This window comes from Triturus cristatus, chromosome 1_2, assembly GCF_964204655.1.
Source record: "Triturus cristatus chromosome 1_2, aTriCri1.1, whole genome shotgun sequence".
In the NCBI taxonomy this organism is placed as follows: domain Eukaryota; kingdom Metazoa; phylum Chordata; class Amphibia; order Caudata; family Salamandridae; genus Triturus; species Triturus cristatus.
Window position 1 is genome coordinate 954,047,113 of NC_140580.1, and position 16,139 is coordinate 954,063,251.

At 41.0% G+C, this 16,139-nt stretch overlaps 1 protein-coding gene across 14 annotated transcripts in view; it reads left to right on the top strand.

The window, feature by feature from the left end:
* ZNF618 (zinc finger protein 618) overlaps positions 1 to 16,139 on the top strand; it is a 1,018,163-nt gene that overhangs the window by 970,218 nt on the left and 31,806 nt on the right. For 9 of the 14 annotated variants that reach the window (XM_085609994.1, XM_085610044.1, XM_085610012.1 and 6 more), the window contains one exon: positions 3,848 to 3,949. The exons of the other annotated variants lie outside the window; for them this stretch is intronic. In XM_085609994.1, the coding sequence (XP_085466120.1) occupies positions 3,848 to 3,949 (102 nt within the window). The remainder of the gene's footprint in view (positions 1 to 3,847; positions 3,950 to 16,139) is intronic. 14 annotated transcript variants of the gene reach the window in all.

Below are 16,139 nucleotides of genomic sequence, written 5' to 3' on the forward strand. Positions count from 1 at the left end.
AGAGAGTCAGGCCGGTGCAGAAAATAACTTTTTCAAGGTGGATAGTCCTCTGCATTAAGATCTGCTCCACCTTTAGCGGTACTGCTTTTGCATTTTATTCTAAACATGAGAAATATCCATTAGAGGAACAAGTTACTTACCTTCGGTTATGCTCTTTCTGGTGGATACTCTGTAAATTAAGGTAAAAGAATTGAGGGAAATTAATCCCTACAACTTCGACAATGGTTTGGTATGTAGAAGTGTTTTATGATTGGTACTGAATGGGAGTGATGAAAGCATCATGGCTTTTAAATGGAGGTTGCCTTTCTTGCATGATGGTAACAATTTTTATGTTCTTCTTGGTTAATTTGTCCTGAATGAAAAAAATGTGTTTTGTATAGAGAGAGCTTTAAAACGGGCATTTCTTATGATAGCTGTATGATCCAAATTAATCTGTCTGGTTGATGTTGCCAAAGTAGGGACGCACTCCTTCCAAACCTACTGGGATGTGTATTGCCTGGAAGCAATTGTAGATAGCTACGTAGATTTGAGAATGAAAAAAAACATCTATAATGGTTGCAGGGCTTTGTGGCAAATGGCAAGATCTTGATTTTGTGTTGCAAAACCTTGATTTTGTTTGGAAGTAGGAACACGAAAATTTGACACTATTACAGTAAAACCTCAAATGAGCACGTGTAGCATTGCACACTATTTAATCATCTTGCAAAATGCCAAGACACATTTAATTTGTTGGAGAGCAGAAATATGAAAGTTAGGTTTAAGGTAGTTTAGTTGTGCACTATATTAATTAATGGTCTTGGACTTTGATATAGAATATCATTACATGTTTTGCAGTTGTAGCTAACAAGTGCATTTAATACCATTTATTTGTAAAAATGAAGGCTCTTGACTAGATAAACAGTGTTAGGTTGCGCCATCTTCCTCCAAATTGTTTCAGTTTAGTATTGAAGAAATTAAGCTACTGCATTTTAGTGCTACATAGGTGCAATGATAGCAAAGAGACTAGTAGAGTACACTGAATTGTTATGTCAAGTGATTTCAAGAATGGCTTTGATTGAATGTGCAAGAAGAATGAATTATCCCATCTCCCAGTAGAAGTGATTTCTCTAAATGGAGGCCAAAGATTGATTAGACATTGACACCAATCTTTACTCGAGCTCAAATTTGATTTTTTCAGGAAAGGATCTGAATAATAAGTAGACATACATAACACGTCTATCCATATAGCAAGCCATCATCTTTCTCTGTGTTCTTCACTTTGTCTTCCACGAGCCTGCCTGTGTGCTGTTTGACTGCGACTTTATGCATGTCTGTATGGTGTGTTTGCCTTGAGTGACAGTCTGTGTTGTTCTTGGACATGAGCACCTGACGTTCCCTCACCCTCGCATTTCTCTAAAGTCTGCCACTTTTAACTCTTCAGCAGGTCCCAATTTCTCATTTTATACGAGTCCCCTTTTGATTTACACCTTCATTCCACTCCTGCAGTCTATTTTGTTTCTCCTGCTGTCTCCTTATCGACCAGCTACTTAAGGTCAGCTACTGACTAATGCTCCATTTTGAGGAAGATCCAAACGTTCACGAAGCTCCTTCCTCTTCCCTTCTTGTCTAGTACTTCGAAATGCTCTTAGATTAACGTACTCCTGTAGATGCCACTGATAAATCATAAAACCTAATATGAAATTTGCTCCTCCGTCTGTGTCTTTGCGTGCATCTATATCGGGATCCATGTGTATGGAAGACTGTAGGTCTATGGGTCTTCTGGTCTGTACATGGGTGGCAGGTGGGATGTTGGCCTGTGTGGGCATGAGTGGCTAAATATGTTGACCTCAATGTAAATTTGAAGGTGTTATTTGTGTTAATGTTGGAATGGATGTTGTATGTCTGTGCGTGCATTACGTAGAAGTAAAAATTGTTTGTCGTTTTTATATTGGCTGACTGTGTTAGTTAAAAGCAATTCTAACACAACAACTTTGAATTGGTTTCCAGACGCCCGTCCCCTCCAGGACCAAACAAGTGTTTTCCCATTTTTACGTTCTTAGCCTCTTCTGTAGGCCTTAATCTTCGTGCAACAGAAAAAGCATGATAGTTTGGATATTTGAAATTCTGCATTCATCGCAAGAGTTTCCTACTTGTCCCCCCTACATCTACAGAGGAAATATGCGCTGCCATCTTCATTCCAACGCTTCCATTTCTCACTGGTTAATTTGTTTAGTAAACTGCTTCGCCATCCAACATATCAACCTTGTGACGGACAGCACTGCCCACTTAATCTGTACTAATACAAGTTAAACTAATTTTTGAGGCATTCATTTTTTAATGAGCCTGTCAGACACGTCAACTGTCCGGAGGGCTTTCTGCTAGCACTTTGTTATGGAAATAAAATCTTGAACTTTTGCTCATTTCAGACAAGCAATGTTCTTCATTTTTGTGTGCCATGTTCAGCTCTGTTCTATGCAGCTCCTTCTTTCTGTTTTCTTTCTTGATTTGTAGCCTTTTCACTTATAAGTAGTAACGGCAACCACACATTTACAGCAAGAACATTCTTATCTCTCGTGTAATAATGTATGCACTCGTAAAGTTAGCTTCCATCATTAAGTGATCCACCATCTTAAAGGGTGGTGATCCTGTCCACAATTACACTACTGGTAAAGTGAGTTGAAAAGAAATCAGGCAGTGACATGTAACGATTACCTTGAGGGGCACTACATGTATTGTGAATGCCCCACAGGCTTGCTTACATATCTCTAACATATTTTCCATCACTTGGACCATGGTGGCCCTATTTCCACATTTTTTGTTGGATGAGCTGGAGAATTACTTAAGAAGTTGCTACATAGGGTACCATTTGTCAATTGCATCTTTTCACCACATGCTTTGAAGGGGTGCGAATTTTCTAAAATGTACCCTTACTCATAGAACTTTAGCAGCATTAGTGTGGTCAAACAGCATGATATAGGATTCCAGAAAGGAGAGGGTAAGAATTGTCTTCTTGCTTTTTCGGTCGAGACTGCTCTGTGAGGCATGCTGTATTAGAGTATGCACTTGAAGCTCCACCCATATTTTTCATTGGCTTGTGTCTTTGTCCTCTAAAAGCTGGCTTTTGATTCGGTAATCGGCTTGTTAGTCCCTCCTTAGTACCACCTTGTCTTCATTTGTAACCTCCCATGGGGACTGGCCCTATTACTTCTGTTGTTACAGCGTCTGTGTTATTTAGTCTGTAAGCACTATTTTCTTTAGTGAGTTTTGTCTTACTGCAAGCACAACATTCAGCACGCTTTCACTTAACAAGCAGCCGGGTCAATGGCGGCTGCTTCTTTGCAACGCCATAGTTCTCACATTGAGGAGAGTTTGAGCTATTGGCATTGTAAATGACAATAGCTTAAACTCTCGCAAATGTGAGACCTGCTGCTTTACAAATATTTTTTGGGGGTTGTTTCCTAGCACCCTATGCCACGCTTGCACTTAATAGAGGCCATGACCCTTTCTTTAGACGCGGCTCATCTAAAGAAGGGGGCGTGGCCTCTATTAAGTGCAAGCGCGGCATGGGGCACTTGGAAACGAACAATATTTGCAATTCAATAGGTCTTGCATTTGAGAGAATTTAAGCTATTGACATTTATAATGCTAATAGCTCAAAGTCTCGTAAATGCTGGACCTATTGCATTGCAAATGCTTGTTATACAGAAGTCCAAGAATTTCCAGGTGAAATGTACTCATTTGCTGATTGTTTTGCCTTTGTGTAAAACTAGTGGATAACCACTCACTTTTTTATCGCAGATGTGAATTTTTACATTTGCCTCATTCTATGGTACTTGTAGTAATGAACTGATATTCTTTCTTTATGTAGCTGACAACGAGAACAACATTGCCTCTAATCAATCTCAGTCCTCTCCAACAGTTGTGGAAGAAAACTGGAAACCATCTCTACAGAGAAACAATACCAATAACAGTATGTACATTTTAGATAATTTATCATCCTTGTACGTACACAAACCCACAACAAAGCAATATGCAACTTCTCTATCAATCTTACAATTACCATGCATGTCAGATGCCAGTTGATGTCCTAGTCATTTTGGAAAATACCTTAAAATATCAACGGGCAACTTCAGTTGTAAACAACTTTAAAACCATCTGCTGTGGCTAGATCATCCGTTGTGTTGTGCAGAGGATGTAATGAGCACCACTAAGATGCATTCACTTCATAACCCGTGAACTTCATTATCCTGCTTGGCCCTTCCTGCCTGTTTTTAGCCCCTTTCAGGCCCTTTTTTCATCAGAGATGATTTCCTCTGGAACTCTCCAGAAAATAGCATCTCACTGTAGCTCTTACCTGATCATTGCTAACTCGAAGATATTCTTCCTTTTTTCCCCACTGAGAATGAGAGCATCTTCTGTGATGCGCAATTCATAATGATCTTCCTGGCTACGACCTAATTGGTTGATCATATCCTGTGCTCATTAGTTCTTTTTTGTTGTTAATTGTTTTGAGACAAATGGGGGCAGATTATTGCCCTCCTTTCTACTAAACAAAAAGACAATGAGGGGGTGCTCCACACTGCAAAAACGAATTCAAAGTAATCTAAGCGAATCGGCAGCAGAGCCTTGCTTTGGCAAGGTGTTATTGATATTTATCATCCTTCAGAGTGAATAGTGGTGTTCCCTGTGTTGATCCATAGTAGTACTTTCTATGCCCCCATTAGGAGTTGAGTCATAAAACTTGATTTGTGCAGAAACAAGAACTGCCACCGAAATATGTATTATGAGTCCACAGCAATAATCCACATTCATTTACAGGGACAAATCCGAACTGAAATAATTTGCTGCATGCGAAAGGCATAACATTATGGATTTACGTGTGAAATATGGTACATTACAGTACTATCTAGATCTAATTGACAGTTTCATAAAGGTCTATACTCTGATCACTTGTCAATACCTCGATACTACCGGTTGTAGGATTACAGCCAGGAGCAGCTCCTATTTGGGTCCGTAAGAAAGTTTTGTTGTGAATAGCACCACGGGAACCGTCCAGCATTTACTAATAGTGCTTAGAATATAACCAGGTAAAATGGAGAGGTGAGTGTAAACCAGAGGCACCCTTTGCTCAGTGTTTTCAGAGACTCTAGGCTTTGTTTCCATTTTTCTTAAGGCTCCCAGTTCCTCCATGTTTCTTTTTGATCATTTTATCTGTATTTATCCATGTATATTTTTTTTCAAACCTGAAATTGCAACTGTTGCATTTCCTTATATTTTTACATTATAAAAGCATCTTAAATCTAGAAAACCTGATATTTTTTTGCCCTATAAGTAACCCTAGGAGCATATGAAAAATCAGCATTGTAGTACAAACCTGCATATCTGTTTAAGATTATTTAGGAAACTATTGTTCCTATTTAACTCTACCTGCCAATCAGCTCCCAAGAAAGAAGTCCCGTTCTCTTTAGTTTTCGAAGTTTAAAAATAAATACAGATGAGAAAATTGTTGATTTGAGGTCTCAATTTAGCTGTAAACATCAATAAAAACACAAAATGTTCAGTACTGTACAGAACATATACAGATTAATCAGAATACTGTCAAATTGTCCGAAGGTCAGAAACTTAGGTGTCTGCTCCCAAGCAGCTTGAAGCCTTGAAGTCAAATTTTACCAAAATAAAAGTGCTTTTGCTCGGTCCATGCCATCTCATTAATAAATCCTCTGCACTGTCTCCACTGTGATATTTTTCCTTCACTTCACCACTTATAAAACAGTAAGGAACAGGAGCATTATATGGGATGTACATCTCTTACACTGAATGCTCGATTTGAGACCATGTTACATAGACCTTTCTTCAAACTGCCAGCTGAACAGTTTTCCAATTTCGTACAACAGTATTTAGACGCTCAGTTACGCAAAAGTTGTATTGTGTAAATTTCCTTTATGTGGCAGTCATGTGTTCAACAAAAGACTGCCAAATGTGGTTTTAAATATGTATTCTTGGCTCGATCTAAAAAGGCTCATCATATCTGCTGAGTAGGTGAGGTGCTCAGCCATGCACAGCAAAGTGAAGAGTGAAAAAGGATGAAATCTTGAAAATAGAGGGAAATGGAGAGGTACACAGGAAAAAATAAAGTATGATCAAGAAAGTAATGATGAAAGACACAAGATGGGTAACTTGGAGGAAAGAGAATGGGAAAAGAAAAGAAGGAGAAACGTAAAAAGAAATAAGGAAGAACAGATGAAGCTGGATGGAAGGGTAACAAGATGGATAGATAGCTGGAGGGTGGGAGAATGGATGAAAGAGCAGAAGGCTCAATAGATTATACAATGAATGAGTGAAAGTATGAGGAATGGAAAACTGGGGAAAAGTGGATGGATGGGTGAAAGTATGGATAGATGAATATGTAGACACATTGATAGGTGGTTGTCTGAAAGTATGGATGTATATTTGGATGGGTGAATGATTAAAGGGTGAAGGTAGCTCTCCTAAGGAGGGTACGGTTTGCTTGCCTCGTGGTCGGTTTGAGTAGCAGTGTGGTTCAAGTGGGGGGTATTTTAGTATTCTGGCTACTCCCTTGTTCAACATACTGTGCTGGTGTTCTAGTACCTTTCAATATTGTCTCACATTAATCTAGCCACCAGTGTTCAGTATGTTCCACTTTCAAGCTTTGCATTCTTTCAGCAGTAGAAGGCAGAAGCAATTGGGTTGTGGAAGGCCCTTCAGAGTCCTCTAAATTCACCAATTCAAAATCTACTGTAGGATCCTTTCTCTTTCCTGGGATCTCCATGATAATCATCAACATAGAATAGTCCCGCTCACATCATGGAGTACTTTTTGCAGTGTCATATTGTCTGTAGTATCTTCACCTTACTTCGGAGAGGTCCGGAAGTATATGTGGCACAAATTAATAATTTATCAGCCTAAAAAAAGACTGTATTGCCAATAACATTCATTTACTTAAAAAGAAGAAAGAAAATACATAATGTCTTAAAGTGCAAAGAAAAAAGAAAAGTGACATAATAAAATCATCCCTCACAAAACCATTTGAGTTTTTTTTAAAAAGTGAATAAAACGGCGGTTAGTGTAGCTGTACGTGCTGTTGCTCTAACAAACACAGCTTTGAAAGCCACTTAGACCTTCATTGTCCCTTCATGCCCTTTAGGTGGCAGTTGACTCATTTCTTTTTATTTGAATCCTGTTGACAGAATCTTAGAGCAATGAGCCTGACCTTTTTCAGGCTTTTTTCCTCATGGAAACGCTTCAGAACCTTTTTAAAATTGTATTTTTCTGTATTTCCCTGACTGAAAGTAATTTTCTTTTTTGCAAATTGCCATCTGTTTTTGTGGAATGCCCACAATGTGGCAGAATAATGGCTAAAGCAGACACCTATCATATGTGTAGCCTGTGTCTGCCAGACAGTCATTACCCCAGAAGATGCCATCACTGCAGCTTCCTCTCCAGGCACGTCCTGAGAGTGTGTGAGAAAATGTGCCTGCCTGCATGCCCAAGAAAAAAGGCTGAAAAAGGTAGGACTCTTTGGCTGGAGACACATCTGAGGGGAAAAGAGTAGCTGCTCCTTCTATCAGTGGCCCTGTCTCTCTCTCTGAGGACACTTACAGAAGGAGATCCAAAAGCAAAATCCATGGTGAAAAACAATGAGGACCTCAACATCGAGAAGAGTTACAGGTCCTACATGCTTGCCGTTGAGTGCTTGATCGACATCGTGAAAAAAGAGAAAATCGATATAAAGAGGTGAATCAACATCAGGACATCATCTGACTTTGAGATATTCCTCCGCTTCAGAACAGAAGACGGCAGAGTGGCTTTTAAGGATGAAGGCTTGAAAACTTCCCTTCGAATTAGACTTGGAGTATTCAGAGCCTATTCACCTTATAGGCCTGTTCATCCCATCATGATACCAGATGCATCTTCTCCTCCACCATCAATGCCACCTCCTCCTTGGCCTCCTCAGCCACCCATGAAGTTTCCTTCTCCTCCACCTCTATCACCAGTAACTCTTGTGGAGCTTCCACCACCCATGCATTCAAGGGTTCCACAAGGCACTAACCCCTTCCTAGATGTTCGTCATTATCCCGACATTTCAGACCTCGTCATAGGTCTAGGTCAAAGTTGAGAACCCACTGTCATTCAAATGGCTTAAGATCACCCAGATGTTCACAATCTTGACATAGACGGGATTTCTCATTCCAAACTCACTCATCAAGGACTTATCACGTCTAAACATACAGGAAGATACTCCCCACTCTGACTCACCACAAGCGAGGATATCTCTTGTAGACAACATTAATACCTTTCAGGAGGTCCGTCTAAAAGGGACAAAAATTAAATATCCCTCTTCCTGTTACTCCATTCTGAACAACCATAATGTTTGAGTCCTTGCATCACTATTCCTTCTCCAGATCTCTACTATGTTATGTTATTGTTATGTTAAAGTAATTTGTTGAGAGTATGTACACCAGGCGGTTTCTTGCCGCTGAAGAGTAGACGGTTGCAGTCGCAAAGTAGTGAGTTCAATTGTATGCCTAGGAGAATAGCCAAGTTTTGAGTGATTTCCTGAATTTTGTGTAAGAGCTTGTCATACGCAGGGGAGAGAAGGTTCCAGAATTGAAGAGTCAAGGTCGTAAATCTAAGGCACCCGTGTTTCTTCCGTTTGAAGAGATTGGGGGATAACGAGTTCTTATTAGACGAACGTAGGTCACACGAAGGAGTGTACCGCTGTAACTTTGAAACGATGAAGACAGGACCACTTCCTGAGAGAGATTTATAGATGGTACAGCCTAGCTTAAATAGACAGCATTGGGACACTGAGAGCCAGTGGAGGCTTTTCAGCACAGTTTAACGTGTTGATGTTTCGGCTGGCCAAAGATCAGCCTAGCCGATTGATTCTGGACCAGTTGCAGGCGATGCAGTTGGTATGCTGGTATGCCAGCGTACAGAGAATTTACGTAGTCAATATGCGAGATAACCAGGGGAAGAACGACTTAAGTCAGGGCCTCTGTGGACAACAATCTGCAGATTTTTCGAATTAGTTGCAGATGAAAAAAGAATCCAGAGACCACTGAGCAGATCTGAGCCTTCATAGTTAGGTCATTATTAATCGCTATTCCCAGGCTTTTAACAGAACTTGCTGGGAGTGGGGGGCTCCCCAGAAATGGAGGCCAGAAGTTGGAGTTCCATGGGTTGGCCGATCCGCCAGTGAGGATCAGCTCGTTTTTGTCAGGATTTAGTTTGAGCTGATTTATATTCATCCAATCACTGATAAAATTCATTGTAGATTGGAAACTCACAACAGATGATGCAGATGAATCAATGTTAAACACCAGTTGAAGGTCGTCGGCATAATTAAAGACTATGACCTCTCTTTTATGTAAGGCCTGGATCAGAGGCAAAATATACAGGTTAAAAAGAAGAGGTGAAAGGGAGGAACCCTGTGGGACCCCACAGGTCGATTTTCTTTGTTCTTCACAAAAATTAGCGAGGCAAACTGATTGGGAGCGGTTGTCGAGAAAGGAAGTGATCCACTTCAACGGCAGACCCCGGATCCCGGCGTTACCGACACGGTTGATCAAAAGATGGTGGCCGACCGTGTCAAAAGCGGCCGACAGATCCGGGAGCACCAGGGCCTGGGTGATAACCTGATCAGCTCCCCCTCTCAGTTCATCCAGGACTGCTAGGATGACAGACTCTGTTGAATGTTCAGGTCTGAATCCTGCTTGATGAGGGTCCAGATAATGGGATAGCTTTACAAAAGAACTGGGACAGTTGGTGACGTGGGTTTCAAGAATCTTACTTAAATAAGGTAACAAAGAAATGGGGCGGTAATTACCAGGAACCAAAGGAACTAAACTAGGTTTCTTAAGGATGGGGACAACTTCTGCTTTTTTAAATAAGTCTGGAACAATCCCTTGAGCAAGGGAGTTGTTAGGAAGCAGTAAGGGAGGATCCGGGCAGCATAGGAGTGCTTCCCGGAGGATGTGAGGGGGGCAAATGTACGTGGGGGAGCCGAAGCTGACTTTTTTTAGTAGGGCAAATAAAGTGTCTTGAGTAATAAGAGGCAAGTTCATCCACAATAGAGAAAATGTCCTTAGCTTTGTTGGCTGAATTTAATATTTTAAGGGAGAAGTATTCAGCTTTGGTCTTAAGAATGGCGGTTTTATAGTCTCTCAGTAGAGACACAAAAACGGCCTTTTTGGCGGGGCAGTAGTCGCGACCCCACTTGCGTTCAGCTTACTACTACCATTTGATCCAGGTCTCATAGAACCTGCTATGGACCTGTTTTTGACTCAAGCCTCTATCAAGGCAGCGGCCTCCAGTCTTTAAAACAAGGCCAGGCTTCAGAGCAGGATCCTTTGTTCCTGCGCATAGATCCTCCTCCTGATTTAGTCGTGTCTCTTCCGTTCACAAACTTCATGCCATGGCTCTTTCCTCTACTGTACCTCCAGACAAGGAGAGGAAAAAATTGATTTTGTAGGAAGGAAGGTATGTGAAACATCTGTCACCACTATGAAATCAGCAAGCGCTTATGCATTACTAGGGAGGTACAATGGGTCACTCTGGGACTCACTACAACAGTTCATGAATGACTTTAATAGAAACCGTGGAGAGGGCTTCAAGAAAATCCTTAACCAAGGAATTATGTTATCCAGGCATATCATCAGTGCTGCATCGGGTACATCCTTTCTCGCAACCCTTGAGTACTGTCATGTCCCGGCCTTATGACCCTGTGCCTGGCTTAGACTGATTGGACTCAAACTGATTCACAGCATAGGATTTTAAATCTCTCATTCTCAGGGAACGCATTATTTGGGTCACATGCTGACACTGAGATGTCTCTAATGAATGCGAAATTGGACACACTGCAAGCTGTCTGATTAGAGAAAGGAATATAAGAAACATTGCTACAGACCATACGACCGTCGATATTACTATTAGAGGTTCAAACATCTCAGTAGCCTTAAGGTCAACACCAACAACCGCAAAGGTTTCATGAGCAGAGAAGTCAATCCAAAGCAGAGGATGTCACCAGAAATCTACCCTAGTAACTAAAACTGCTACAGGTTGAAAGCAATGAGTTCCCACTTCCCCCTCTTCCATTACCCACTCCGGTGGAAAGAAGCAGATCATCTTACATGGAAGAGTGGAAATCCATAACCTGGGACAAAGGGTTTCTAAATGTTGTGGAAAATGGATACTGTCTGAGATTCAAGTTGCCTCCACTAACAATTCTACCGAATAAGTCATTCCCTTTGCCAGTTGGGTCTAGTGGCTCAGAGGACGAATGCGTTCAGTGTAGGGACCTGTGCTTGACATCATGGTCGGAGGTTCAATTCCTGGTGGATCCACTCAGCCTTTCATCCTTTTGAGGTCGATAGAATGAGTCCCATTGAGTTGGGTAACAATAAACATCTGTTATTTAGCACCAGAGGCCCTTCATTGTGAACAACTTCAAGAAGTATCACTCCTCATGCAAAAACAGACTGTGGAAAGGGTCTCTACTCTTTACAAGGGAATGGTAATTTATTCATTTTACTTAATTAAAAAGGATCAACGAACAAATGCAGACCCGTTCCAGATCTCAAGACAGCAAACAAGTAGATTCACAAAGAAATGTTCAGGATGTTAGCTGTACATCAGATCTACCGCCAACTTCATCAGGGGGATGGGCTATGCTATTCAGAGCTTCAAGACGCTTATTTTCATATCCCAGTAGCCAAAAAACTCAACAAATGGCTGAGGTTTATAGTGGGAAGTGACTATTTCGAGTAAAAAGCCCTTCCTTTTGGTGTGAGGTTTGCACCTGGGACCTTTTCAAAATGCATTGCAGTCATTGCAGCACATCGCAGGAAACTAAAGATCTTTGTCTTCCCCTACCTAAAGGTTTCAACATATCAACATATCAAAAGCATACCAGCATTGCCAAATTGCGATCGTCACCCTCAACCAATTGGGGCTGCATGTCAATCACAACCAATCCATTTGCATTCTAACACAATCCCTTCATTACCTAGTAGCTGTTTTAGATAAAAAGTGTTTCCTTCAGAAGAGAGACAAGAATCTATCCTACAGAAATGTTGCAATCTAGACAAAGTATCCCTAACAACAATTGCTTAGTTGGTGGAGTCTTCCAGAAAATCTACTCAAGGGAATGAGTTTTCATCAAGACAACCGAACACGGGCGATACTCACCGATGCCTCCCTATCAGGTTGGGGTGCTCACATGGATCATCTTTGATTTAAGACTCCTGGTCTCCCAAAGGAACATATATACCCCATCTACCTCCTAAGGTTGAAAGCGGTGCATCTTTCCCTGCAGTTTCTCCTTGACTAGACTGATAATAAATCCACCATGCGTTATCTGAACAAGCAGGAAGGGATGAGATCGAGAACGTTGTCCCTGGAAGCTCAAACAATATATAAATGGTTAGTATCCAGAAATCCGAGGATTACAGCCGGTCATCTGCAACGCTTCTAAAATGTGCAAGTGGGCACTTCGAGCAGAACCATTCAAGAGAACAACAAAAGGGGTTGAAACTAAACAGTTTTGCAAGACTTCTTCTGCAAATTAGGTTTCCTTCAACTACACCTCTTCGGAAATGCAGAAAACAAGAAATGCGCAAATTTGGTTTTACCAACCAGGCAAGTAGGGCAATGCACTCCGGATCAACGTGTCCTGAAAATTACTCTGCGTCTTCCCTCCTATTCCCTATTGCCAACACTAATTATCAAGCTGACTTTCATGAAGGCCAGAATGATTCCTATTACTACTGAGTGGCCCGGTCAGTGGTGGTTCACAGATCTTCTCCACCTCTCAAAACGGCCATACAGGAGGCTGTAGCGCACTAGTTGGTGGGCCAAATACTGCACTTCAACCTTCAATCCTTGGACTTGGCTGCTTAGCTCCTGGACTCATACAATATGACCACTTGAATTTTCCTCAGGAATGCATGTATTTGTTGAGATATGCCAGAAGACAATCTATGAGAGCTCTCTACTCTCAAGTAGAAGAGATTGTGCCTTTGGTGTACTCAGAACAATGTTGACCCTATCACCTGCCAAAAGGAGGCAGTGCTTCAATATCTACTTCATTTCCCCAAGGAAAAGCAACAATTTATCATGTATTTAAGTCTACCTTGGCTTTAAGTCTTTCTGCAGTCACGGCCTACAGAAAATGTCAATACAAAATTTCAATTTTTTAGAATTCCTGTAGTTCAGGAATTTCTGGAAGACATTAAGAGGGTTTATTACCCTGTTCTCAGATGTTCTTGTCTATGGGAGTTGCATATTGAGAACTTCCTCAAAATTCCTTCCTAAAATGGGACAGGATTTTCATGATAATCAGAGCATTACCATGCCTACGTTTTTCAGAATCCATGTACTCCAGCAGAGAGGTCTCTCCACAAACTTGACATGAGAAGAGTGTTAATGTTTATCTGGACAAAACCAAAGTCTTAAAGTCTAAACTGTTGTGTGTAAACTATAGTCGATTCTGCACAGGGTTTTCCTCACTGAAGCAATCTCTCTAGATTGATAGTCTCTTGCATGCATCGATATTATCGGAAAGCTAACAAATCCTTTACTTAGTAGATCAGAAGTCCAAATCAATTAGAGATAAAGCTTCTACTCATGCATTACTGAGAAATATTCCAATCTCTGAGATCTGCAAGACAGCAACTTGGAGATCTATTCACTCTTTTACTTACACTGTTGTCTTTTTTAGATTCTACAGTAGGTGCCCATGTAGGGCAAGCCTCTTTGAGAAATCTCTTTGCTTATTTTTTATTCCTATTTGTTCTTCCTTTACTGCTTAGGGGAAGAGCTAGGCATTCTATTCAGTGCTTATGATTTTTCAATGGAGGCCCCCTAAAGGAGAAGGAATGGCTTCTTACCTTTAATCTTAGTTCTTCTTAAGAGGAATTTCCATTGAAATCATTAGCAAACCTCCATTCTACACGAGCAATAATATTTGATTTATACTTAACTGTTATTTGCTGCATGAAAAGTCAACTGCCACCTACAGAGCATTATGGGGCACTGGAGGTCCAGGTGCCTTAAAATTGCATTGTCATTCTTACATAGCTGCACCGTGTACAGCTATATTGCCCTATCCTCCCTTTCATTCACTTTAAGAATACATTTAAAGGTTTTGTGAAGGATGTCCCTTTACTTTCTTCTAGTGACTATTTTTTCCATCTTTTAAAGTAAGTTAATGGAATTAGCAAAATAGCCAGTAGTTAGGCTAATACATTCTTGGCCTTTCCAAAGTAATGTGAAGATATTACAGAAAATGTGATTTTGAAAAATGTGCTCTGTGATGCCTGCATGTGGGAGGAACTATTCACTGCTGATGATTCAATGGAGATTTCCCTTTAGGAGAACTAAGATTACAGGTAAGAAACCATCCTTATAGAGACCCAATTTTCATCTTAGCTCCATATATTCACGGAATTTCTGGTAGCCTAAAAGGAAGAAATGAGTGAGGCCTGTATAAAGGTATAAGAAGTAATACTATTTACTGTCGATATCAGTAGGTTACCTTATTTGGCCTGCAAGATGTGCATTTCTACAATGCTATATAGGACGTGCAGTGCCACTTGAGTACCTTTGCTTCTTTTTGAATGGTGAGTATCTTTAGATCAAGTTTTATTCATTGATGCCCAAAGAGGTTTCACAAAACATATTACAACCGTGGCTGCACATTTTAGCAGACTCGTAAGTTTTTTCTTACCTACATGAACAACAGCTTCCCAAAGAGTAAATGAGGGTATTCTTTAAACTATTGATGATCTCCCTCTCATTGGGATCCTCACTGGATGAATATATTTTGGTCTGGCTTTGAGATAACTTTAGTTGTAGCCAAAGCTTATGTGAGATGAACAAAAGAAAGAAAGAGAAGAGGGGATTTGGATACGTAATTTTTAGATATTTAGATATTGAAACTCCAAGGATTTGCCTAATGTACAGAACTGTCATGCATTATACTGTGGGTTGTTCCATTCTCTGGATTTCCCCTTTAACTTCCAGTGTACACACAGTACCTACCTTCGACCCAAAAGTGCTCACTGTAAAACGGGCATCTGAATAACCTCCTGAGTATCAAATGCCCAAATGTGCTTACACCTAGATGCCATCTAGTGTAAGCACCAACCCCTGTCTAATGTGTATGCTAATAACAGCCGTCACCTATGCACCGGCTGTTATATGGTAAGCATAAACTTGTTGCATCAGAATCAGGAGCCCCAGTGACAGCGCTTACTTCCAAGGGCAAGGTTACAAATGTTGCCTTCGAATCCTTGATTCTTTCACTTTTGACAACAGCAGTGGGGGCAATTAATGAGCAAATATGTACGGTCGAGGAGGAACTGGGCTTTGTATTGCAGCCCTGTACCCAGACATAATTTCATCAAACTGCACGGGTAATTTGAGTGCCCTTAACAAGGATATGGGCGATGAATAGGGACTACCCAAGCATCTACAGTTGTAGAAGTTCATCAATTAGCAAATTCAAGTAAGAACTCCCATCTGAAAATGGTCCACCCTCACGTAAGTGCAAGAGAATTCCTGATGTAGCTTCTGCTCTATTGAGAACCAGGACAAGGATACATATAGAAACACCATCAAGTGCAAAGGGCTTAGGGTCTAAAGCCTTAAAGGACCACAATCATGGCATTAATTATGATGAGATTGTTCCTAAGATTCAATTAATGGTAGAGGTGCATTTGATACATTTATTGCAAAATTGGCGGTTATTGATTGTAGTCTCAATAATTTAATTTCTCATTGCAAGGACAATAACCCTCTGATGGGTCCTGTGAGCACCATAGAAGCATGGGTGGGGCTGGAAACAGAGGCACGGAGAGAATTTGTCCAGGGACCCTCTAGTTTGCCCATAGAAGGATTGTTAAGGGGGTGGGGTTGACCTGCTGGTTACGTTAAGATTAGCAAGGTTCGCCGGAGACCAGACAAGTGCTCAGGCCAATATAGCAGTCAGGCAGACTAAGGATGGGAAGGGATTTTGCGAGTGCGGAATCTGGTTTAATTGCCCCACAAGTCGTGATCCTTAGCCTTTTCGCCTGCCTCGCCCCCAGGTGCGGTGGTATTGACGAGGGTGCCTTTGCCGGAGCATGAGGGCAGTGAAG